This window comes from Physcomitrium patens, chromosome 6 (genome assembly GCF_059467195.1).
Source record: "Physcomitrium patens ecotype Gransden chromosome 6, ASM5946719v1, whole genome shotgun sequence".
In the NCBI taxonomy this organism is placed as follows: domain Eukaryota; kingdom Viridiplantae; phylum Streptophyta; class Bryopsida; order Funariales; family Funariaceae; genus Physcomitrium; species Physcomitrium patens.
In genome coordinates, this window is record NC_143415.1 from 7115370 (window position 1) to 7140017 (window position 24648).

A 24648-nucleotide genomic window follows, 5' to 3' on the forward strand; every position below is an offset into this window, starting at 1 on the left:
TCTGCTCCCATTCATTCTCACCTGACCAGCCATGCAGCAGCAGCGTCGCTCCTGCAAGTCGCGATTCTCATGGTCGCCATTTTTTAGGGTTTCCTGAAGCTCCGACCGCAAAGCACCCGAGGATGAACGTGAGATGGGTTTCAGGTTATGAGGGAATTATAATTTTGTTTTGTTTGTTTTATTTTATTTTTATTTTCCTGCCCCACTTTCGGTGTTGAATGCTATTGAACACACTGCATCCGGGTCATTATATTGGGATCCCCATTATAATTGATTAGTAAGACAAGTGTGGCTGTTGTTGTTGTTATGATTTGTATCAGTGATGTATGCGTACATGAATGTGTGGATGAATCTGGGTATTGTGTAGATGGATGTGGTTATTTTGCAGGGTTTTGTTGAAGCTCGAATAATGTGGTGCTCGAATAATGTGGTGTTTGTGTGTGCGTGTGTGGTGAGAAGCATTATCCTCTTCTTTGTTGCACAATGTACTCTTTGAGTATTGTTTGAGGGTTGTATTAAAAGATTAGTACATTGGTAACTCTAGTTTAAATGTACCAAAAGATGCTAGATGCAATGAAAAAAGCTTGTGTTTGCTTATGCAACAAAATTCTCAAATTTGGAAAAAATTCCATTCTAAGATACTAAAGAAATAATTTGGAAATCATACAAATAAAGTCTTTCATATTTTGTGTGTGCGTGCTTATATATATATATATATATATACTTTTTTGATTGAATTTTAATAAACTGAAGTTCAAAATAACTACTATGTGCAAAATTAGCGGACTTAAAATATACATATGTAATCAACAACCAAATTATTATAGAACATAAACACAAAAATTTGTTATTTTGAAACTATCAGTTTAATCTATAATAAGTGCGTTTATCTTAACTTCAATAATACAAATAATTTGAAACTGATTAATCCAAGACTCATTTGAGCCCACGATTAAATTTACTGTGGCTTTATTTTATATTTTCAAACACTTAAAAACTCGTCATTTATACCAGAAATTATCATTAATTTGTTGCAAGTATTAGTGTGTATTCAATAGCAACAATATATTTCCCATAAAATGTTATTGAGATTAAAAATCCACCATGTTAAAAATATATTGATAATTCAAACTCAAATGTTGAATGTAAACTAAACATGAAATATATGTTTCAATTCTGGTCAGTATTTTAAATAACATATTTTAAAGTTGTCCTAAATTCAGAGTATGTTAACTCACATAGTCACCGTAGCAAAAATAGTTTCTCATTAAAATGAAAAAATGAATGTATTTTTAATTGAAAATTTCTATCATGTAATTATAAATAAATAAATAAATAAATACTACAAAATTTTATTTATTTGTACGACTTTTATAATCTAATTTATCCTAATTTCATCATATTATAATTTTTCATTCAAACCATTTATGACATTCATATATTAATATAGTGTTATGCAACTTATACAGGTAGAAAAAATGTTTAAAGTTTAGAGATTTGTTATTCTTCAAATAAAACCATTCTTACATTTTTATATTTTTTATATCCAATTTTATATATTCTATATTTTATATCCAATCCTTTTTGAAGCAATTATATATATATATATATATATATATATATATATGTATAAGTTTATATATTTATAGACATAAGTTCATTGCATTTTGGGTAAATCAACTAAGTATCATTTCAATGTCATTTTTATTACTACTTTTATAATATTGTATGTATATAAAATTGAATTGTCTCCACTGGAATCACAATGTTGCCTTTATTGGCTACACATGGTTTGAATATAATTCTGGCAAACTTGAAGTTATAATAAAAATATTTGTCATAACCGCCAAATTTTGAATATATAAATACAAAGTATGATTTTAGTATACTAAAGTGCTTTATATGCATGCTAAGCTTCAACATATATTTTTGGATAAACACTCATCTCTAAAATTTAGAGCATAGGTTTATAATCAATGTTCATTTGTAATTGACAACACAAAAACTGATATTTCAACTTATTCCAACTTGAAACCTATTAACCTTTTTTTGTTAATTTTTAATTAATAGAGTTATATTCAAGGACTTCTTGAGGTCAACCTGTTCATAAGTTCAAAGGTATTTTTTTTTTTTTTTCAAAATATATAAAAAATTGAAAGGAACAAGAAAAGTAAAACAAAACAATATCAAACACAAAATCCACCAATTCTTTATTTAAATACCTGTGAAGTATCTGTAATGTACAATGTTGGAGAGACCTTCCACTGCTGCATTAAAGAACATTTGCAAATTTGACAGATAAAAAAATAAAACATACTTTTTGGTCATTTATGAAACGTACCGAGAAAGATGAATGAAAATAATTGTACCCACTATTCTTTTTCATGTATATTTATTTGCAGACATTCTCCAAATTTCATTAGAAGCCTTACAAGTTGCATTTTCAAGTATTGATTTTTCTAATATTTCTTTCAATATCATCATACACACACACACACACAATGTATTCATTAAAATGACTAATTGAGAACTTTACAGGTATGGCAATGGCCAGCATGAATGTAATGCCAATTTCTAGGTTTGGTGGAGGCTAGGGTTAGTACTGGTTAGGTTTGGTAGGGTTTACATACATACATACATACACATATATATATAGAATCCTTATTCTCTCATTAGACTCATTCGTTTTCTTCCTCACACAAACTTATTTTGTACACATCGTTGCTTGGTCTTCTTCCAACACTCAAAAATACAAAAAAAAGTATTTTTATTTGTATTATATATATATATATATATATATATATATATTTTAAATGTGAAAACGAAAAAGAAGAAGGAAAAGAAGTGAAACCAAGATTAGAGTGGAATTTATAGTGCCCACCCACAAGTTAGTGATTGTGAATCTATGATTATTCTTTAAGGAATAAATATCATGATTTTGGTGTATGATTTGTAAGTATAAATTGACATTCATGGCATAAAAAGTTTTAATGAAAAAAAAACCATATTATCATGCTATACATTCAATAAAGAATAAGAAAGATTTGCCAGTAAAAGTTTTAGAGAAAAATATTATCTTTCATTTTGACATGTACTGTGAATAAAATTATTGACCGTGACCTTTTAAAATAAAGCGTAGAAACGTTTGGGTTTTTTACCTATCTATTGCTTTTTATCAAGAAGTAGCTCAACTCTTCGATGAATATTTTTTAATTCAAAGAAAACAACAAACAAGTGAACTCGTTTACAATCTTTTGCAATATTGTGGTTTTCTGATAATTTTATATATTTTTTGAAACCCGGTTACAGACGCACTGGCACATTGCATCATATATGTATATGACACATGAAATTTGAGGGTGTATATTGCTACAGCCGCAGCTCAGGTTAAATAGAAAATTTTGTTACTAAATAGATTAGCATATTTCTGAGTAGGCATGAACCATTGTGTGTGGAATATGTAAGTAGCTTGCAAATCATCAAGAAGTAAAGAATTTGCAGAACTTCCATTTTAAGAGAAAGTAATCGAAATCAAGTACTGAACATGACGCCTGCAGCCTAGTTAAGCTGTTACACTCCAATCTTCAATTCTCGTTATCTAAAAAGGGCAGGAAGTGCTCAAAACTAAACAATTGAGAGCTTGATGACTACTAAAAGATAAAGGTTTGCAAAATTTCCATCAAACCCAGAAGACCTAAGGCAAAAGTATTTGAGCAAAAGATGACTCCCAACACTAGACAAAAAAACCTGGTGGCGGCACCTTAGTACAAGTGAAGATGTAGAAGAACTACTGCACCTAAACCTAAATGCAATCAATAAGAAGCAGAAGGTAGTTCGTTAAAAGCTGACTGATGTATATATGATGGATAAGGCACACTCATATCTGGAGTCTGATAACGACATGGAATCATCACACAGAAATGGAATCCTCAATCCCTCAAAATTGTAATTCTACGTATCTCATACGCAAGGATATTCTGTCGAAGAGAAGAATTGCAAAGTGGAAAAAGTTTTACACATGCATGATCAAGCGAAGTGAATAATTAACTAATGATGATCAAAGCCTACTCACAAAGGACAACAATTTATCATGTATTTGATTGGACAACAGACAACAGGAGAGAATGGCCTAATCCAACACCAGACGCACTGGCATCACTGGTTTCATGACTTCCTGTTTGCAAGCTGGTGTCAACTGGTGGTGTAAACCCGCGTGAATAAGTTGCTGATGTAGTCTTCAAATGCAACTCAGACATCTCTGACAACCCTTCAGCCACTGTGCTCTGTAGGAGTTCCAGCAATGTCCAGCTTATCCTGTAACGAGAAAGGTCATAAACACCAGGAGCCAAAAATGCAACACGGAGAGGTACCTTGGTAGATGCACCGGGGGCTAAAGAATGGATAGTGGTGGATCGCAGGTTGCACCAAAGAAATGGAGGGGTTGGAGTTCTGTATGCTACTGAGTTGGAGTTCTGTTTACTAGAAGCAGGATCTGCTACAACGTTGGCTGTGACAGGATCTCCTACGGGCGAAGCAGAGGTACTTAATGGTATCCATCCAAATTGGATCTCCTTGGGGGATGCGGGGGTGCTAGCTGGGGTAACCAAGTCTAAAGTCTCTACCCTTATAGAACCAGTGTAGATTGAGCAATTCCTGATTGTAAGCAGCATGGTAACTTCACAAAAAGGTTGGCGCGAAAAATTGTGATAAACAGGATTAGGACCTTCCATCACCCAAACAAATGGTTGATCACCCTGGACACTGCAAAAACAGCATAAAAGATAATAGCATTAAAATCAAACATGCAGAGTTCTTTAACAGAACAAGCATGCATTGCATAATATTCTTCGTAAGGCATAAACCAGGATAATTCACAATTGACGAATCACGCCGGATGTATTGGACAGCAATATCTAAGAAAACCATTCAAACATGTACAGGATCTCTAATGTAATTCACATAATGTGGCCTGCAAGCAATTAAAAACTGCTCCAAATCTAACAAGAACCGATGTACATCATAGGTCATACAGACAGTGCTTATAAAAGTAAATGAAAGTAACTTAGTATTTGGAAAATAATTAGGAGCAAAAAATACGACTTCACAACTATGCAGCCAACCAATAATCTAAGATCGAGCCATTTCCCAGCATCAAATAATGCCACAAATGATGCGCTTACACCACTAGCCTGGTAACCAAAAAATCATAACTAAGAATGCAAATTTTGTAAATACCTGCAATGGCAAATGTGATGAGCTCCAACTCGAAGGCTTGGGTTTTGCACTGCAGCATCACCCAAACCCTCCTGCTGTTCTGATATCAACACTACATCAACTTCCCCGCCATCCCGAAGAATATTAGAAGAGTCCGACGACTCTTCAACCGCACTTTTCTGAGATACAAGCGTTGTCTCATCAGTTAAACATTCAGTACCGTTTTCGTGGTTTTTAGATGGCACTGAAGGATCTTGTGATTCTCTATTTGTAGCATAACCATTCAAGAATAGGCAGCTCCGACAGTTCAAAAATCTTGGAATATCAAGTCATTCCTCAACAACTCGCAGACATTCATTTCTCATAATGTTCATGTATTAGCTGTGTAGAGAACGCACAAACTAAAATTGCTTTAGTTTAAAACTAGATGACATGACAGTAAAGGGTAAACAAACCTTGGCTTTAAGAAAGTATGGGAGAGGGGGTCGAGGCTGATGCAGCTTCTCAAGCATAAGAAAGTCAGCAAGAGGACCCGATGCAATGTCGATGAGGGGCTCTCTGCTGCTGGGAGGTCCCAAACCTATGTTGCTCACCTCATCTGTGTTAGACTTGCCCTCACGCTGTGCCACCTATCCATGAAAATGCACGTACTATAATCAGTTAGAACTGCTTAATACAGAGAAAACTAGGCTATGAAGAAGAAAGACCTGTACAACTTCACCCAAAAGAAGTAAAGTCAAAGCAAATGAAAGCCATTAATAGGATTAAAAGTCTAACCAAATCTACGTTCAATTTTATGAATAACATCCGCAATGGTGGGTAGAATGTCTAAATGATGATGTAATGCAATAATATTGTAACAGAATCCAACAGATCCAAAAATGAGTAAGAAACTAATAACGGTAATACTTACATTCAGCTTGAAAAAGAGGGACAAGGTCTGACTGGCAGGCAAAAGCTGTGAAGCACAGACTGATGAGGAAAGAAAGGCAACATTGTCTTCTGAGTCCTTGCCAAATACCCCCTCCTTGTCTAATACAGGTGGCAATAATGGTGCCAAACACCAACGGTCTCCACTGCAAGAGACTTGGCGCAACCAAAAGTTTTCCAAAGCATTTTGATTCTTCACGTCTAAGCGTAAGAAAAACTGTTGAAGATGAAGCGGGGACGGAGAAATTTGAACAGAGACTTTTAATGATGGAACCACCTGTACAAATGCAGAGTCTAAGTATGCATGAAGACAGCTTCAAATCTACCAAAGTCATTTCAGATGACGAGAATCAAAACATGAGTGCTAACATGTATCTCAAATTGAACAGGAATCAACAATCTTTTGAAACTATCAGTAGATTTAGGTCACAGGTGTAAAAACATTTACTCTATTAAGAGCATCGTACATATATATACATGTGCATGTTTCTCAAAGTAGAATATACCTGAATGCTTTCAGTCATTCGCACAGTTCGGTACTTCAGACCTACATTAGCACTATCAGACTCGTAATATAAAATGCTGTTGAGAGAAAGAGTGCCCGGCTGCCTGGCATGCAGCCACAATGGCCACAGTACTGTAGAGCCTCCCTCCAGCAGTGTATCCTGTTACATTACCAAATTGTTATTCTGGTGGCATGACTTAACGAACTACAAAACTCTGGACATGCTAGGATGCAGGCACAGACATAATGAGATCATAAAAATCATAAACTTTAAAGATTAAAAAAGACTACATCTAAAACTTGCTGATGAAAAACCCCATACAAAACCTAATTAGTGAATTCAATTAGTATGTTGCTTGAGATACAATGACATACGTGTGGAAATCATATGCAGAGATCTCATGCACTTGAAAACTCTGAAGTTTTAACACTTTTTCTCTTCAAGTTGCACTGAAAGCTTTCAGTTAGTGCAAGTCTGAAAGCCATTACTAAAATCAACCAATTTGAGTGCTCGAGAATTACACAAAAAGAAACCTGCAAATAAATATTTGACATGCATTGGAGTTATGTATAGCAAATAGACTAACCTCAGGAAATGAAAACACAGAAGGTCTTTTCTTGAATTCTGCAATATCGACATGCTTCAATTCGTGTCCACCCTCCTGACCTGCTTGCACTTCCAGACAACTGGGAAATTCCATGTCCAAATCTTCTGCTTTCCCAACTAGGAGAACGTTTGGATGACTTGTCTTGAATTTGATCCTCTGTGAGTTCAACATGTCCCCATGAACATCAAGCCTCAGCGGACTAAAATGCATACACGTTGCTAACCAAGCGCCTACGTTTGCATTTTAGACTATCAATCTATCTGATAATTTGACAATCGAATCGATCTGAGATCTAGGAAAAACAATAGCTCCAACTAAAAAGTTTGAAATATGAACTGAGTCAATCTATTCTAGGATGCAAGATACGCAAATATATTTTATAAATTTCATGCTGAAGTTCAACACAAATTAATAATTCTATAAATTCATCTACGTTCACATAATGAATTTATCAAAATTTTCAATAGAACGTGGGTTGAGCCAGCTAAAGTTCTGACAAGACTTGAAAAACAGGGTTGTACAGTGCAGAACTCGAGCCAAAAAGTCCTTGATACAGAATATCACTGTTACCGCATAGAAATAAACAAATGCGAAACCGTCGAAATGTACTAGGTAGGTGCGTTTGAGAAGACAGAATTTCACATAATTGTTGAAGTCTCAAGCAAACTTACTTTCACAGAGATTTTTGAGGGGTTGTACAATTCCAGAACAACACGATGAAGCTCCCCAGTATTGACTTTCATTGGAGGCTCGTGCATGGACACCTCTAGTCTTGGCATATGCTGCATTAACCAGCAACACTTCAGTTGATAACATCCACAGGTGACCAACAGACAGGACGAAAAATACCAACCCTCGAAGTCACGTGTTTTTTGATGATTTCTGTTGCAATTTGAACATTGTCATCCACAATTCCGAATTACTGGAACAACAAGACGTCTACCTAATCAAGGAATCACTATGAATTAAATGAACTCAAATTTCATGGCAAACAGAACCTCACCGCCAGAACATGGAATTTCAGGCGTTGATTAGGTGGTGGATTACTCCAAGCTCGAGTCTTAGACGTAGTGATCTGAGGCCCAGTGATTGTAAACTCTCGATGCCCTGTTGCGATACCCGCCAAGACCCATCGCACACCAACCACCTTCAGTACGCCCTCTTTCAGTGGTTTCGCCTTTAATCGGACCTGCAATGTTGACCATATCACCTCCAATCAGAAACCTCTTGCATCACCTAAATATTCGGTAGTACATAAATCTGTAAAAGGTGACACAAAGTCGGACACAAGAAAGGAATCCCGTTGAGTGGAGACTGCGAAAGTGTCAATTTCCAATTGTAAAAGAACAGCAAATATACCACAATCTTTTCCGCAGCTGGCAATTGGAAAGACTCGTCAGGAAGAACAACGGAAGGCATTGAATCATTCTCCACAGTAATAACTGTTGACTGAGCTTTATCTTCAATAAGATCCGAACTTTGATCTTCACTGTTTATCAAACGAGAATCAGGACTTCAGTATCAATATTAAATTTGGTTGGAGTTACCAAATTTGCAACACCGCCTAATGTCGAACCAGATAACAAAAATTGACATAACTAGAAGAATACATTCTGATGAACTCAAATAAATTTAAATTCAATTTGCGACACAACAGTTTTCGAATTACATCCAAAACAAATATGCTCATGAAAAACAATAAAAGTGGTCAACCTTGGGTTCAGGGCAATTTGTGCGGTGTCTGCATAAAAAACAAGATTCATGTTATCAAAATATCAAAATGGATGAGTTCACTGGTATGATGCGAGTAAAAGGTTCAAAAAACAGAACAGCAGTTTGTTGCAAAACTTCATGAATAGCATGTTAACAACTATAAATAATCAAAATAATTAACAAAAATGTTCAGCCTGCTAATTAATGGAATGGGAACCCAAAGAGCAGCAGCCAGCTTATTTGCTTGAAAATATTTAGGCCTAGCAATAGCGTAAAATCCAAGGTGGAAAGTTTTACCAGGTTTGTTTACACTGCTATCGTCAAATTCACAGGTAAGACAAACAGACGAAACATCAATTGGAATTTGAAGAGGATTGCTAAACTCCACATCAACCCCAACCTCCTCTGCAACATGATACGATGCAACAGGTTACAAACATTTGACTTTAAAACATGTGAGGATTTATTTTATAAAGGTGAGGTAAAAACCTAAACAATAGATATTAATGCGATGTATGATCATGACAAAGCGGCTTGCTGAGACATTAGAACTTCATGTCAAAAATACATGAGTAAAATCAATAGCTACATCAGAAAATCGGATAAATGTTACCGCTTGAATTTCGATACCAGAAATTAAAAATCGGCTACATTCTAATCTACTTCGACCAGAACCCAATACGCCCATACCCGCAAAGAAACTAGTGTTTGTGAATCACAAAAACGACCAGATATGAAATTACACTCATATATTACTCAAGAAACTTGTAGTGAAACATGAGAACTTCGCTTTATAAAAATATAGAGGCATATCTACAGGGCATTCGAATGATACCTAAAGTTCAAAGTCGAGACTTACCGCCAGCAATACAAACATTGTAGTCTATGGCTTGCACCAAAGACTTTGGAGCGTCCATCCACGTATGCGTTTGAACTGCAACAGAAGGTACAAGCCCCTCCTCCACAGGTGTCCATATGTTCTCTGCTTTTGCTGCCTGAACCCCACAGCAACATAAAACTCACTTCCGAGTAATGAAAAAAAAATCGCAGGGGAATGAAGTTAATGACATTAAAACCAGGCAAGAAACTTAAGCAGTGTTACAAGAAACACTTCACTGAAACTCTCTGAATCAAGCTCCTAATAGGTAGCAAATTTGATTGAACTTTCAGATAGTGGCAGCACTTACAGCAGAAGATGTTGAATAGATTCTATGGTCTTCAAAATGTACATGTACGCGCTCTGCGTTGATAGTCGGCAGCTCCAAGTCCAGAACTTTGTTCTTTCCTACCGTGTTCTACAACAAAACAGCCATTTAACTAATATTCCAGAACAACATCAATGTGCAAAATTTAGCTTACTTGCAGATGAACATCATTAACACAATAAAACATCGAAAAACGAAACTCCTGCCTATCCAAAAAAAACAAGGGGGCTCAAGGGCACAACGTTGACAAAATGATACGGTATGCCTCAAACAGAATGAACATAACGAGCAATTTCTGAAAAGTGATTCACAATACAGATTAGTAGTCGTCTTGAGATTTCACCTCAACAACATAAAGAAACTCTCTCAAAAAATTTGATTGATTTGCAGGAGACTGATGACTACATGTAACCAACTTCATAAAATGAAAAATCGCAAGGTCGTTATTTCCCAGAAAATGCGAAAGCCTGCGTTTTTTCATGCTGATTGTCAGATACACTTTCAAATAGCGAGGTAGAATACTGGTAGAGGAACACTTCAAATAACAAAACACCATAGAAATTACACGTTAGTCACTAAGACAGACCTAGATAGCATGATTCTGAGGATCATTGAAGAAGTAATCAATGTGGATGCAAATCGTACAATCAAAATATATATAGAGAAAGAGAAAGAGAGAGAGAAAAATATATAAATTAAAAAGGAAGGCAGTCATCTCATTGCCTGCCAAGATGAAAATGGACATGATCGCTGATGTATTTCCAACCCTGACCTTCAAAGATGCTCAGGACACTTCTGTAGACACGCATCGCATGCTTCCGCTGCACAAGTATTCGCCCTCTGAATTAGTTGCATCCATAATCAGATCTGAAAATAGTTACAATTGTGTTCTTGTAAATTGATACAGTAATTGCAGTACCTTGCACATGCAAACTGAAGAACTTGTTTATATAGCAGCACAATAGGAGAAAGTAGCCTTATGGTGCAAGTTCTTCGATCTTTGAAACAACAAAATGTAAGACCGAAAAAGGAGAAATGAGAACCTGGGAATACCTGAAAACACACAGTGTATCTATTGCCAGCCAGCACCATATGAAATCCAAACTTTCTCAGCATGGGAGGAGAAAGTCTCAAATAACAGTAGGCAGCTTGCTCCAAAAGCACTCCTGCACGCAAGCTTACACCCTGTCCTCCTTCGATTTTCAGCATTGAGGCTCGAAACAGAACATTCGCAGCCTCCCGAAACTGACCCCTTGCTTTATGTATCTCTGCCAGCCACATGGAAGTCCGAGTCGCATACTTCGCAGTATTGCCCCCACATTTCTGCATCATTGAAAAAACAAACTTGTGATGAATATATTGTAAAGCAGCATACTGCACATAAGTTTGTTCATAATAAAGCCCAAACAAACCATTGACTGAGAAATCTGCTCTTGGAATTCGACCTCTACGTCGCACATACAACCTGCAAGCTCCAAGGAATTCAGGCAGCTTCTCTATATGCACACAAAAACTTACAGAAAACTTTGAAAACGGCATCAACTAAAATATAGCAAAAGCCCTCCTTCGTTATCATGAAAGAAGACGTCTTGTGGGACTTGGAATAGGATAAAACGCAAGTGACAACCCTCACAATGTCTTTGAATTTCTTTTCAACTACCATCATAAGTCAGGTGATGTGCATACAGGTCAAAGACAGTAACCTGATATACATTATAAGCAGATTCTAAAGAGATTTCTGCTTCTCTTCGGGACTGGTCCATCATGAATAAACACAACCCTATCATTTCCTGATTTCGAAACACACAGCAAAGGAAAGTAATCAGAAAACAAACTCAATGATAAGTCCAACACACTTCAACCACAACTATATTCTACACGGCACACTTCGATTTCATGCGTAGAAAAAAAAAAATTGATCAATTAACACTACTACATACACATCGACTGAACAGCTGCAATATTTCCCGTACCGTGCTGTTAAGCACTGGGTAAATCTAGAACATGCGACAATTATTTGCTGAAAAGAATGGCCATCAAATTACGCTAGATTCTGGGTTCAAGGAATTGGCCACGACCTGGAATAGAACAAAGGTATTAGAATCATGTGACAAAAAAAGCACACAGGACAGAAGTATAACATTGAAAATCACTGACCTGAACCCCTGCATAACGTTTCCAAGCCTTATCGGTTTTGTAGTCACTAGAAAGCAACCGGTAATTTTGAAGAGCCAAGTCATAATCGTGTAGCATGAAGGCATAGTCAGCCAAGACCCGGATCTGCGACTCCATGCTGCTAAAGGTGTACCTGAGTCAGTTAACCCCTCACAAATTAGAGACTGAGACACAAGTTATAGATACTTTCTGATCATGATTACAGTACTAAACATTTCGGTTACTCTGATTCTGGAATACAAAAATACGATCTAAGCTTCAACTCAAACTACAACTTTTAGTACAAATGGTTTAGAATAGGATGATATCTAGATAGGATGAAATTAATTGGACCCTCAAATAAATGCAAGTTGAAAGAAAAGTGCAAATATATAGAGCACTGCACAGAAATGCCACATAAAACTGCTTTATAAGAATGAAGACGAACTCACTGGCCGCCAGCTTGGACATCGGATGTTTCTTCTTTACCCTTCCGCCACCATAAATTTTTTAATTGATTCTTAAGACCTCTCCTGGTTGCTGAAACCTGAAATAGGACATGGATTTTCAGCAGCAACAAGAAAAGCTCAAGCACTAATTGAAAACCTGCTAAACGCGAAACATATCTCATATATTTTTAAAGAAGGGCTGTTCTCAACCAACTTAGATCGTTCAAAAAAAATTCGTCCCTTGAAAAAGGTTTTATTGTGCATCGTACCATCTTGGCAATCAATAAAGGCTCCTGGAAAACATGATTAAGTGAGTGTGCAACCACTAACCTGTTGGTTGAGAATTCGAATTTTCTGCTCCATATGTGGAATAATTTGCTTCAACGCAAAATCCAGCACAAAATCTGATATCTGAGAAGGAAAAATTTATAACAAACATCAGTAGAAAACACAAAAGACACAATTCATTAGGTTATACATTAACAGGTATCATTCAAGTCCTCAATCCGAAGGTAGTGTAAACAGTTGCCTTGAGGGTAAAATCACAAAGATGCAACATCGAATTAAAACATGCGACTCTAACAAACATTATCAAAACGTCCTTAAGCTTAGAGAATTATAACGCAAATTTACCATTGCTACATCACTCTTGCTCAAGCACAAGCCTGGTCTTTGTTTTGGTGCTTCAGTGTCGTCCACCTGCATGACGAACATATAGTCAAAAGCTAAACTCAAGAGTCTATAGCGCTTATGAAATCTCAACAACAACGCATCCAAATAACATCACCAGATCATGACTGATTTAAATTCATTCGAAAATGTACTCCAATTTCAGCTTTGATTACATACAGTTCAGTATTAAATACTGGATCATACCTGCTTCAACTCAGGGGAGTTGTTCACAATCGGTTGCAACAACCGCCCAGACCAAACATCATTAGGGAGCGAATCAGAATCAATTGATCCAGAGTTGATACTCAAAACACCACAGTTGATAGCTCCAAATGTACTTCGCATCTCCGACAAGATTTTATTGGACCTGTACTCATGCAGCCATCAAATAAATGATAGAAAAAGATTAGACATTAATACAAAACTTGAATGACAAATAATCAAAAAAATATGAATTAAAGCCAAAAATAATCTCAGGCAAATCAACGACTGCAAGTACTTCAGTACAAACATCCCCTTGGAATACTACAAAGTTACTGAAACCTTTGAACCTGATCAAAGAGGCTTCTAAATATCTGTGACTGTGAAATATTCAAGGAATGTAAGCGCATTCAATTGAATCTTCTAACGCTGAAAGTGCGTTCATATAGACGTAAAAAATGGGTCAATGAATGTGCATCCCACAAACCATCTACTCCAGCAGAATTTTTCAGGCAATGATTAGCAACAGAGCAATTCAAATATCACTAAGATCTTACAAAGTAAACGAAATCTAGAAAGATGAAATTTCATGAATGATTAAAGTATCACGTGGTCTAACACCTTGATAATAAGCTTCCCAGGATTTAACGGCAAAAATGTTCTTCAGTAATATCACAATAACTTACTCATCCAATGAGCCATCCTGAACATCATGCAGTAGAACGTAGTGCTTCAAAACCTTGGGGTCCATCGCACCATCCTTCACAAGAGTAGGAAGAAAATCTGGGTTGTAGAGATCCACAAACTGCGTCAACGGGCTCTCGTCCTTTGTTGACGCTACCAAAAGACCTGCAACCTCACAAAAACCAGTTGCGCTTCAGCGCACTATCAACCAAGACCAAAATCGTAGAAAATTCTCACAAGTTACCCAGAAAGAAGTAACATGCTTGCCGATGAGGATTAAGTCAAAGATTGATTTTGATTGTTTTTATAGCCAAAAAGGAATGCATCTATTCCAGATTAAATTTAGGAAGCATCTGAGTCAAGATTACATAGCAACACTTACATGCTATAGGATGATCAATTGCTTCATGTTCTGAGAACGCAAGAGTCCGAATGTAATCTCGGCAATACCGTTGAAACCAAGATGATTGTGTTTCTGATTCAACCACTGTGATTCCACCAATGCAATTCAATAAATAATGGACTCATCTTTATATAAATCACAAATAAGTGTCATCCTAGCCATAGATCATAGAACAAGCATCAAGCTATTAAAACTCTGGTTCGACGGTGTAAAAAACTTTCCTCCTTCCTGGAGCCGATTAGTCTAGATTCAAGTGCAACTCACTTTTTCTGACAACCTCTATGTCCTTCGAATCTCCCAAGAGAGCTGCGGCAGCTTCATCACTGGCGTCACTAACACACTGAACAAGATAATCCTCTGCCACCTAATGCAGAAAACCACAAATTCAATGTCAGACAGTCCTTTCTCACAGCAGTATGTACCAAATGCCTTGACATCCCGGATTATATCAATCTGAAAGGCTCGGCGAAAATGAAGCACTGCGTGTATTTAGACTAACGAAATCAAGAATGTAGAGAGGTAGAATTGTGCGCCCAGAAAACCATCTCATCAACCCCTGTTTCCAAAAAAATTACAAAAATTAACTGTAGGTCCATTTTCCCGAAAGATTACAGACAACCTCAAAAGAGAGACTTGATTTCCTACCTCGGCACTGGGCTGAGCAATATCTGCAGCATAAAACATCCGAAGCTCAAAGTCCTGTAATCTGTAAGGCAGCTCACTTGCCGTGCGCACTGGAACTGCAATGAACATACCGCGCTTTCAGTAAGCAACTATCTTCACCCTATTAAAACATTCATTGGTGCATGAATCTTTACAGAAAAACCTCACTGCAGCAAAATCAGCGCAACGGAAATCAGTTGAGATAGATTGGACCGAAATTGGAAGAAATTGTACCATCAATTTGGTCAAGGACACAGAAAGGGCGCAACAAATCCACAATGCCGAGCTGATTTTTCCGCGATGTCTCCTCGGCACGGGCAGTGGCCATGACCATGACCACAGGACTCATGCGCTGCCGCAGGAGCTGCGCCAAAGCCGTCTCAGCAGGGTCCATGTTTCACCTACCACCGCAACGTCCACAAATTCCTCTAATCTAAGTCCACTGCAACAACCTGCCAGTCAACTCCCGCACGCAAAAATCCACAAACCCCTTCCTCTCCGCATCCCTGCGCCCTACTCCCCTATTCCATTCAATTCCCTCGTCCCGCCATCCTCAGATCTCCCCTTCCTCGTCCTCTATCTCCAGCTCCACCAGCACGTCACCTGTTCTCACTCGCCCCTCAGCAATGCCGAAATTCACCAGATCCACGCCCCCGCTTCGATCTCCTTGCACCCGTAACCCTAAAAGACCATCTCATCATTCACATCCCCTGCAGATCGAAATTTAAGACCTGTACATTATTCCCCGTTTCCGACGAAAAAAAACGCCACAATCACACGATTTAGGAGATTCGCACAGGAAGGGAGGGAGAGAGGCACAGGCAAGACGACGAGAGGCACCTCAAGCGAGGGATCAGAGACAATAGTAGAAGCGTGTGAAGAGCGCGGGCGCGGGAGCTTCCGCCATAGCCAAAGCCAGAGTGGCAATGAGAGGCACTTGAAGCCCTTGTGCGAAACAGGGGCTGAGGAAGGTGTGTTGTTGACGTAGTTAAACCAGCCATGGCGCGGTAAAACAAAAGGGGTAAATTCTATGGGGGCCTGGTTAATCACCTTTGCCAAATAATTACTCTAGGTTTTAAAAAATTATTATGCCTAATACGAAATTAGGTGGGACTAATTGGGTGGAGGGGATTGTTTTCGTGACCAACATTGTCCAATTAAAGTAGTTTTATTGCCTTGTTCTCAACTTTCCATTCTACGCCCATTTAGGAATAAGAGATATTAGATCAAACTTTTGAGCATATATGTCCCTTTTTCTGGTAAATAAACCATGTGGGCTACTATGAATTTTTGTTAAACAATTTTGAACTTGGTTGTTTTTAGAATTACAAAAAAATTACAAATAATTTTATTGATTTGTATGCGTTGTTTCTAATCGAACGAGTGTTTTGTTGTGGTCGTTATTGGGTTCAGATAAATGATAGAGCGATTTAACCAATTGCCTTGTGAGATTTGTGAATTGTTGTGAATCACTAAGTTTGACATGTTTGGGTGTAACACAAAATTTGAATATACATTAAGCAACGACTGTTTTCTGTAACTAAGATTCTTCGTGTACATGAACATTGTGATGATTTTTATGGTATTGAACTTTTTGTGTGATTGTAAAAGCCTAAGACGTCTCTTGCCTGTTGGGGTTTCCTTTGAAATTTATTCATAACAGGGTGGCAAAGACTCAAAAAATTGGTTGTGCAACGTAAGTAAAAAAAAAAAATGGTACTAAATTAATTCAGACGCGATGATTAGGTTCTGCTTTTATTTTCCTTGTGTTTTCTTTTGGGAAGGGGGGAGGGGATGTTTCGTGACTGATCGTATTTTATTTTGAACAAATATGTGCATATGTGCGTAAGAATATACATAAATACATACATACATACATACATACACTAATATATCTCGTTTCAAATCTTTAAAAAAATTAGTATTACTTACATACACATAAATGTATATAAGTATATTCAGTATATATATATATATATATATATAATCAAAACAGTGGTGGTTTTGAGAAACAGTATTACTTGACAAATTTGAAAGAGTTTTTTAAAGTGATTTATTGTATTAACAATGAATAAATGAATTTATAAGGCATTAGTCAAAGAATGCACTTGATTGGTACCACATTTGCACTGCATTCTACCATATCATTATGTTCATGTAGTTTATAGATCCTCAATGCACATAATAATGTTTAACAAAAAAGTTTGACAATTTATTACAACTTTTGGTTCATATCAAACAATAGGATGTGATCATTTTCAAACATTGCCAGAAGATTGAATATGACATATATTCTAAAAATAGTTCATAAAACAAGGACACACCAAAAGATCACCATCCAAACTTGTTTTGCTTTGGGGTTAGGCCATAGAATCAATCACTACTTTACAATTGTACTTCAAGTACACAATCTCAAACCCAAGTTTGATAACATCAAAAACGATTTAACTTGTTTCATCAAATTATCAAGCAAGAAACAACTCTTAAGTAAATAAGTTAATCAAATAAAAAATAAGCTATTTAATTTTGACCTCAAACAATATTATGTGTGATGTATTATACATGCATGGCATGTGTGCAATTGGTACACATGATAATTGCTAAGATACTTTCGACTTTTGACTTTTCCAATGGGGATTCCGACGGTTTTGACTTTCAATAAAATCAGAGACTTAATTTGTCGGGGGCTTCATTATAGAGTGGAACTGTCGACTTAATATGGAAATAGTCATTCTCATTACAGACACTTGATCTGCTCGACGATTATGCTCGAAATGGTGGTCGTCAATTCCAAACCCTAATGCACCTCCTCGTTCGGATGGGTTGTATTTTCGTAGAACTCTAGCACCAGTGTCTTTTTGGAGTTTGGTGTAGTTTTTGTGGAGAACCTGGTGTTGTTTGGAAGCAATAGCATTAGCTCAATCGTTACGGTGCGTGCTTATCGATTTCGCCATCTCTTCTTCCTGTCGTTGGCTTGATTGCGCACATTTGACGCCGCACAATCCAAACATGTCTCGTTTTGCCGAGGTTATGAATAGGTGGTGCGATGATTTTTGAGTGCTGTTTCTTAAGGGCAGGGTGGCATGGTGATCGTGCCAGTTGAGTTCGTACTGGATTATAAACAAGCTCACGATATTTCCTAAGGATTTTGGTGGATGTAGTAAGTGGATGGATGCTGTTTTTGGAGCTGATATTTGGTTGCGGTGGCGCATTTAATGCGAGTTTTTATGCCGTGGGCTCTTCGTTGAGCAACACCGCTTAGTACCAGCTTCCTCCCAGCATTTGGTGCATCCGTCAGCTGATTCCCATGCACTTGCTCCAGGTTTTCTTTCTCCAAATTGTTCTCGTTTTGACAGTTTTTCTGTGTGAGTTGTACATGAATATTTTGGCACTTGAAATTTCTTCGTCGGTGACAGATGTATTTTAATTTTAAACTCGCATGCGATCTAGCTTAAATTAGCTCGAGGCGTTATTGGAAGTTCGGGGTTCAATCGCGATTGAGAGGTTTTTGATATTTTGATAGTGGACCGTGCGTCACGTTCATAGCTCTCGTTCATAGACAGTCACCCTTCAGAATATGCTGACTCATGATTTCCGTTCAGCCTCGAAATCGCTCAAGCTATGAAGGCGACAGAAGTCACATTGGTCTGGCGCCGCTTCCAGTTATCGCTCTGATGATTTGTGTGTTTCCAAGATTAGCTGTTGGTCTTTCGATCACCTCTTAAAGTAGGCTTGGTCCGTCCACACATCTCGTAATTCAAGGGTCATGGCTCACGTCTCTTTGGCAGCGTCAAAGTGAGCAAGCATGTTTGAGTAAATGTGAAGGTCTAGTTTGCACCAGCGCGTTGCAAATTCTGAGTTCGTAATTTTAAGGAGCGAAAGCTCTACTTGTTTCATGCATCTACTTCATGTAGCCAAGCCTAGAACGGTCTGTCTGTCACCGAAAATGTCTTTGTTCAACGTAACACTCACTATTCCCTTCATCAGAACTTGGTTCCTTCGAGCGCTAAGAGAACGAGCACAACTGAATAATACTCGATTGCAGCTTCGTGCTAATTTGGGGTTAGCTATAAAGTGTCAAACTATGTAGCTGATTGCTTCATCCTTGAGATCATCACCAGGGCATTCACATTACACGCAAGTTTTTTGATCGTGCAAGACCAAGCTTATCTTGAATCCTTCTTCAACGTAAAATTTGAGTTGCTTTGTTTGATATTCACATTTTGGAAATGCGTAGAAGGAAAATTGGAGTGAGCCTTTATTCAATTGCTGTGCAACTTATGTATAACTAGTTCCAGAAAGTCATTGTTTCTGGGTTAAGCAGGCCGCTCTTGATCTCCCTTATGTGGATTTTTCTTAATCGTGATATTCGTACACGTGGGTAATGGTTTGCAGATGACTACCACCCAAATTTTGCCGTGCATCGGGTTGCTTGACGACTGTTAGATCCTCGTCCCTCAGCTCGTAAATCGCAAGCTTATTCTAAATTCTTTCGCTGAGATAACGTCGAAGTTTGGCTCGATATGATGAGCTCTTCAATCTATGATATATCTGGAGACAGTGACTTTTTGAATGCATGGTTCGGCGAACGTGACCAGGCATGAAGAACGTATTCTCAGTACCATGAGCTGGATACGAGAATCCACATTATTCCAATCATTAATGAAAACAAGTCACTCCAGGGCATTATTTACATGAGCTTACAGATTCAAAGGAGCACTTATTATCATCGTTATTATTATTATTACTATTATTCTTCCAGCTTCAGGAGACAAAGCATCCAGATTTTCAAGGAAGAAACATACGGAAGCATGAAACATCCACAAGGCTTAGAAGACATGGTGACCCTATGTTACAATGGCACATTTTTTTTTTAAAGTGCCGAAATTCTACACCTATGGTGAAATATCTAACCTAAGCTCCATAGGAAATCCTTCAACTCCATCGGGCCCAAACATGCTGCGAGGACATTCAGGCACCACATGCCATGTGCCATCCGACAAATCAAATACCCACGTATACTCCCACTCAGGTGACGAAAAGATGAGAGCATCTTTGTGGTCTTCAGCCGAGAAGGTGTAAATGTTGAATGAATCGAAATCATGCGAAGAATCGAATGGTTGGTAAGGAACCTCACCGACAACGACTATGTCCAGACCCAACTGGTCGTTGATAGCCCACACTTGGAAACACCCTTGGCCAGTGGAGGAATGCTCCAGTTCGAAGGCAGCATCTCCACCCACCACGCTTCTCGTCAAGACGAGAACGCGGCCGTGACTCTCTACAATTCCTAAGGTCCGCATGCTCAAAAACTCATGAGCGGATGGCACATTCAAGTGGATTCTACTCCAAACCCCTGTCTCCAAGTCATACGCCGCAATCTGGGACAGGTTTTGGGACAAGCAATACATGAAGCCGTTTTTGACAAACGCTTGGCAGGGTCGGTTCATGAGGTAGGGCAAGCCTTCCGAGGCATGGATCCTCCCCGTCTCTTGCCACTGTTTGGTTGTGGACTCGTAGACTCGTGTGATCAGATCCAGCTCCTCGATGACGATGATTTTGTACGAGTTGTGCACCTCGTCAACAACCATGGCTACAAAATCAGGCAGCCCTTTCCCACGGAGAGGGAGCCAAGGGGGCAGCGCTCGCCACATCTTCGTGATGGGGTTGCACACTCCCAGAGTCACCTCATCCTCCAGGTTGTAGATGGCGAAGCACAGCAGCCCTCGGCTGGTCAGAATGAGGTAGAAATCGGAGAAAGGCAGGAAACTGAAGGACAACGAGTGCCATTTTTTGGTAGTGGAGCAGAATATGGATGCGTCGCGGGCGAAGTAAGCGAACGTGAAGAGAGATGGCCCGATTTGCACCCGGTGGTCTTCCATGCCATACAGCACGAAATAGGGTGGCTCGGAGGAGACCTGGCTATGGGTTTTCACGAAGCCGGCGGAGTGGATGAGGCTGTTCCATCGCTTGCAGACGGTGCGCAATGCGAACAGGCGAGGGATAGGGAGGTGCGCCAGAATCAGGTCCACCAGGGGCTCCGGCATCGTCCCCCACAGCGCCCCACTCATCTCCATCGGAGCTACCGACGGTGCCGCAGCTGGCACCCACCACCACAACTCACTCACACACACACACTTTCACTTACACTCATGCGATGAAAAACAACTCATGTTCAATACATTGTCACATTCTGCACGGCACTTGTACTGTTGTGTGTGTTCAACCTCAAATATTCTTTTGTTTGTGTTTTCAACCTATGTTTGTGTATTCAGTATACTAATCACAAATGCTGTTGTTTGTGTGTTCAACCTAAAACATTATTTTGCTTCTTTGTGATGCTAAAACACGGCCTATTTAAGAGATGGCCTTATTAAGAGATTTTGGCACATATTGCATGCAAACTGTGATGAATTTGTTAAGGGGGTTTCAGTGTTTTAAGTGCATGTATATATGTATATATATATAGAGAGAGAGAGAGATTGTCTTTTATGATGCAAATGCATGTGAGGATTGTATGTAGATTTGGATGTAAAAAGAAAAAGAAAAACACACACCTAAGTTATGGGTATTGAGCAGGATGTTCTTCTTTGTACCCACTTTGATACAAATGTAGTCATTAGATGTCAATTCCTTGCAAAACATTTGGAAGATGCTTTTAATTTCTTCAGGTGTCATGTGGATTAATTGCTCTCGTGTTGTCTCAAAAAGGATCCTTAAGTTGTAGTTTTTCAAGTCTGGCTCTGTTTCATGTGAACCGCATGTGTTTAATGCATCTTCCAGTTGGTGAATTTCATTGTGTACACTACTATAAATACTACTGCTCACAGAGTTGGAATTGCATGAAGAGCATAAAGACTCCATTTCCATGCAGTTTGTAAGTTGATTTATAATTTGATTTGCAAAATAATCCATCTTTTAAATTATTTTTATATCACTTTGTTGGATTCTAAGCCACATATTGGTATCAATGTTACTTTGATTTTATTCTTGAAGTTTGAAGCATTATTTGATTTTATTCTTATCCAAAAAGCACTTTTGATTATTTCAAAAACGAACATTTTGATTATATCATAAAATTATTAGAATGGAACAGTAATTGAGGTAAATTATAAATTAAATATATAAATTGAGGCAAATTGAATGATATTAAAGGTCATATCCTTTGAAAAAAAGCCCCATCTTTTGTTGAGCATTCTTACATTAGCTTGAAGACTTGATTCTGAATGATTCAAATTCACATATTTTTTTAAAAAATCATTTTTTAATTTATTTTATGTTTTGAAGTTTCAAATTGTTAGTTTGATCCATCCAACTGTTGCACAGTATTTTTGTGCTTATCATTTTTGATATACATGAAAGGAAATGTCAATAAAATTTCTTTTGAAATTGATTTAGCTGGAAAAAACCTAAATATGAAGAAGAAAACATTTCATGGAAGAATGCATTCCCGTTTTTCTACAAAGGAACATTTCATTTTTATTTTGATTTTGATTTCTTTTTTATTTTGCAATAAGATTGCATGAGGAAACATAAGAATGCATGTCATGTTATCAGTTTTATTATTACTACCCTTTTCAATATGAAGTCACAAGTTCTAAAAGCAATTTCAGTAATCTGATTAGGGCTAGAGAGATAAATAAGTGAAGAGGAAGACACAGAAAAAAGCTGATGAAGAAAGAAGCGTAACACCTGAAAGAATTAGATAATTCCACCTAAGATAAAAATGTAAATAAAATAGAGTTATTAAAATTAATATCTCTTGTGAAGGATTATTATTATTTATGCATGTAAATATGTGCAAATGTATATATATATATATATGTAAAAAATATGAAATAGGATAGAAACTAAAATTATTTGAGTGATCAAATGGAAGGAGTTTAGATAAAAGAATAATAATAAAAGTTAAATGTGATATAGCTAATGGAAGGTTTTTTAAAAAAAAGTTAAGCATTAAATGTAAGCTAGTATATCACTCCAAATAATTCATAAATAGAATTTATAAAAAAATTGAAGTATTACATATGTTAAAATTAAATACATCAGTAAATACTCAGTTGATTATACTAAATTAGGATGGAGACAAAGTGGTAAATAAAATAAACCAATAACATCAATTAGCCAATAAATATTGATTAACTCTGGATGCAATAACAATATTAATTTAGAATAATAAAAAAGTAGAAATATACCTGATTAATCTTAATATTAATGATTGTGATTGCAATGTAATTTTAATGATGTATTTTTGTTGTGTTTGAACCAAAATTTACAAACATAACAGATGAACTAGTTAAAGCAAAATGAAATCACATAGGAACTTCAGCTTGGAGTTCTATTACAGTAAAGAGTAGATATCCAATTTACTTGCATATATGTACTTGGTATCAACAATTTTAATTACTTTGATTGTAAAAATAGATGGAAATACTGTAATAATAAAATGCTAAAAAAGCCACTTTTACATTTTTAGCATGATTGCAAGCAAATTTGAGAACATTACTAGTTGTGATTTGTGAAAATAAACATTCTCATTCATACACACACACACACACACACACACACACATATATATATATATATATATATATAATTGTAGACATTTTATTTTATTTTTATTTTTTTGTAAATGCGACAAAGATAAATTTCATACTTAAAATCTAGCTTTCACCAACTTTTATTTGTGTTCAACAATAAATTTTATGAGATCACAACATTTATAAGAAAATAAAATAAAATAAAATAACAATTGCAACTACATGCAGTTTACACTACTCAATAAAAAGGAAAAGAACTGAAGTGCCTATTATTTTTTCTATGAAAACATAACGAAAAGAAAATGAAAAGACACTGGCACTTATCACTACCTGCTGGCGATGCATTGCTGGCAATCCATGTGGCGCTCTCTCAGTGCATCTCTGCACTTCTGATGCCGCGTCAGCTCAAGTCCGCTGGCGTGGCATGGGCTCCTTCTCCAGGTCAGCACGCCTTTTGCTTTTGTTATTCCTTCAGAGACTAGTTTTGACGTCTCAATTTGTTCAACACATGCATGATCTCTACAAATTTTAGGGGCACAAGTATATATATACATATATATATATATATATAAATTTCAAACAATGTATCTTTAAATTATACTCTACAAGAAATATATTCATGTGCTCAACATCAAGGATAGGTTAAGGCAAGCTCAAAACATATATTCTCACCAAAACAAAAACAACAATATTCAATATTATTATTT

General features: G+C 37.1%; 2 protein-coding genes across 3 annotated transcripts; both read right to left on the bottom strand.

The window, feature by feature from the left end:
• Positions 1 to 3975: 3975 nt before the first annotated feature.
• On the bottom strand, positions 3976 to 16300 carry LOC112283745 (uncharacterized). The gene is made up of 27 exons (XM_024522825.3): positions 15636 to 16300; positions 15384 to 15478; positions 15003 to 15102; positions 14718 to 14822; positions 14338 to 14500; positions 13655 to 13817; positions 13412 to 13477; positions 13109 to 13189; positions 12782 to 12876; positions 12333 to 12483; positions 11879 to 11965; positions 11229 to 11498; positions 10899 to 10996; positions 10519 to 10642; positions 10158 to 10265; positions 9830 to 9965; positions 9268 to 9375; positions 8971 to 8998; positions 8617 to 8746; positions 8261 to 8446; positions 7929 to 8039; positions 7237 to 7413; positions 6651 to 6809; positions 6128 to 6421; positions 5670 to 5843; positions 5236 to 5393; positions 3976 to 4761 (listed from the first exon to the last, which is right to left on the bottom strand). The coding sequence occupies exons 1-27, from the start codon at positions 15793 to 15795 to the stop codon at positions 4089 to 4091; spliced, it is 4200 nt and encodes a 1399-aa protein (XP_024378593.1). The 5' UTR covers positions 15796 to 16300; the 3' UTR covers positions 3976 to 4088.
• Positions 16301 to 20103: 3803 nt separating this feature from the next.
• LOC112283682 (F-box/kelch-repeat protein At5g15710) lies at positions 20104 to 23642 on the bottom strand. Of its 2 annotated transcripts, XM_073534451.2 has the most exons (3): positions 22604 to 23637; positions 21959 to 22144; positions 20104 to 21501 (listed from the first exon to the last, which is right to left on the bottom strand). In XM_073534451.2, exons 2-3 carry the CDS (start codon positions 22077 to 22079, stop codon positions 20297 to 20299), a joined length of 1326 nt encoding a protein of 441 aa, XP_073390552.1. In that variant the 5' UTR covers positions 22080 to 22144; positions 22604 to 23637; the 3' UTR covers positions 20104 to 20296. The 2 variants fall into 2 exon arrangements, with proteins under 2 accessions (XP_073390552.1, XP_024378498.2); XM_024522730.3 differs by having other exon boundaries at positions 21959 to 23642.
• Between the last annotated feature and the right edge of the window lie 1006 nt (positions 23643 to 24648).

Bases quoted from the DNA above. Each gene is read 5' to 3' on its own strand.
- LOC112283682 (XM_024522730.3), bottom strand. From the start codon at position 22,316: ATGGATTATTTTGCAAATCAAATTATAAATCAACTTACAAACTGCATG. The intron at 21,502-21,958 runs GTGTGTGTTTTT...GGTGGGTGCCAG, and splicing joins GCTCAATACCCATAACTTAG to CTGCGGCACCGTCGGTAGCT.
- LOC112283745 (XM_024522825.3), bottom strand. From the start codon at position 15,795: ATGGACCCTGCTGAGACGGCTTTGGCGCAGCTCCTGCGGCAGCGCATG. The intron at 12,877-13,108 runs GTTAGTGGTTGC...GTCCTATTTCAG, and splicing joins TTCGAATTCTCAACCAACAG to GTTTCAGCAACCAGGAGAGG. The intron at 8,747-8,970 runs GTTGACCACTTT...TTTGATAAACAG, and splicing joins CAAATTGCCCTGAACCCAAG to TGAAGATCAAAGTTCGGATC.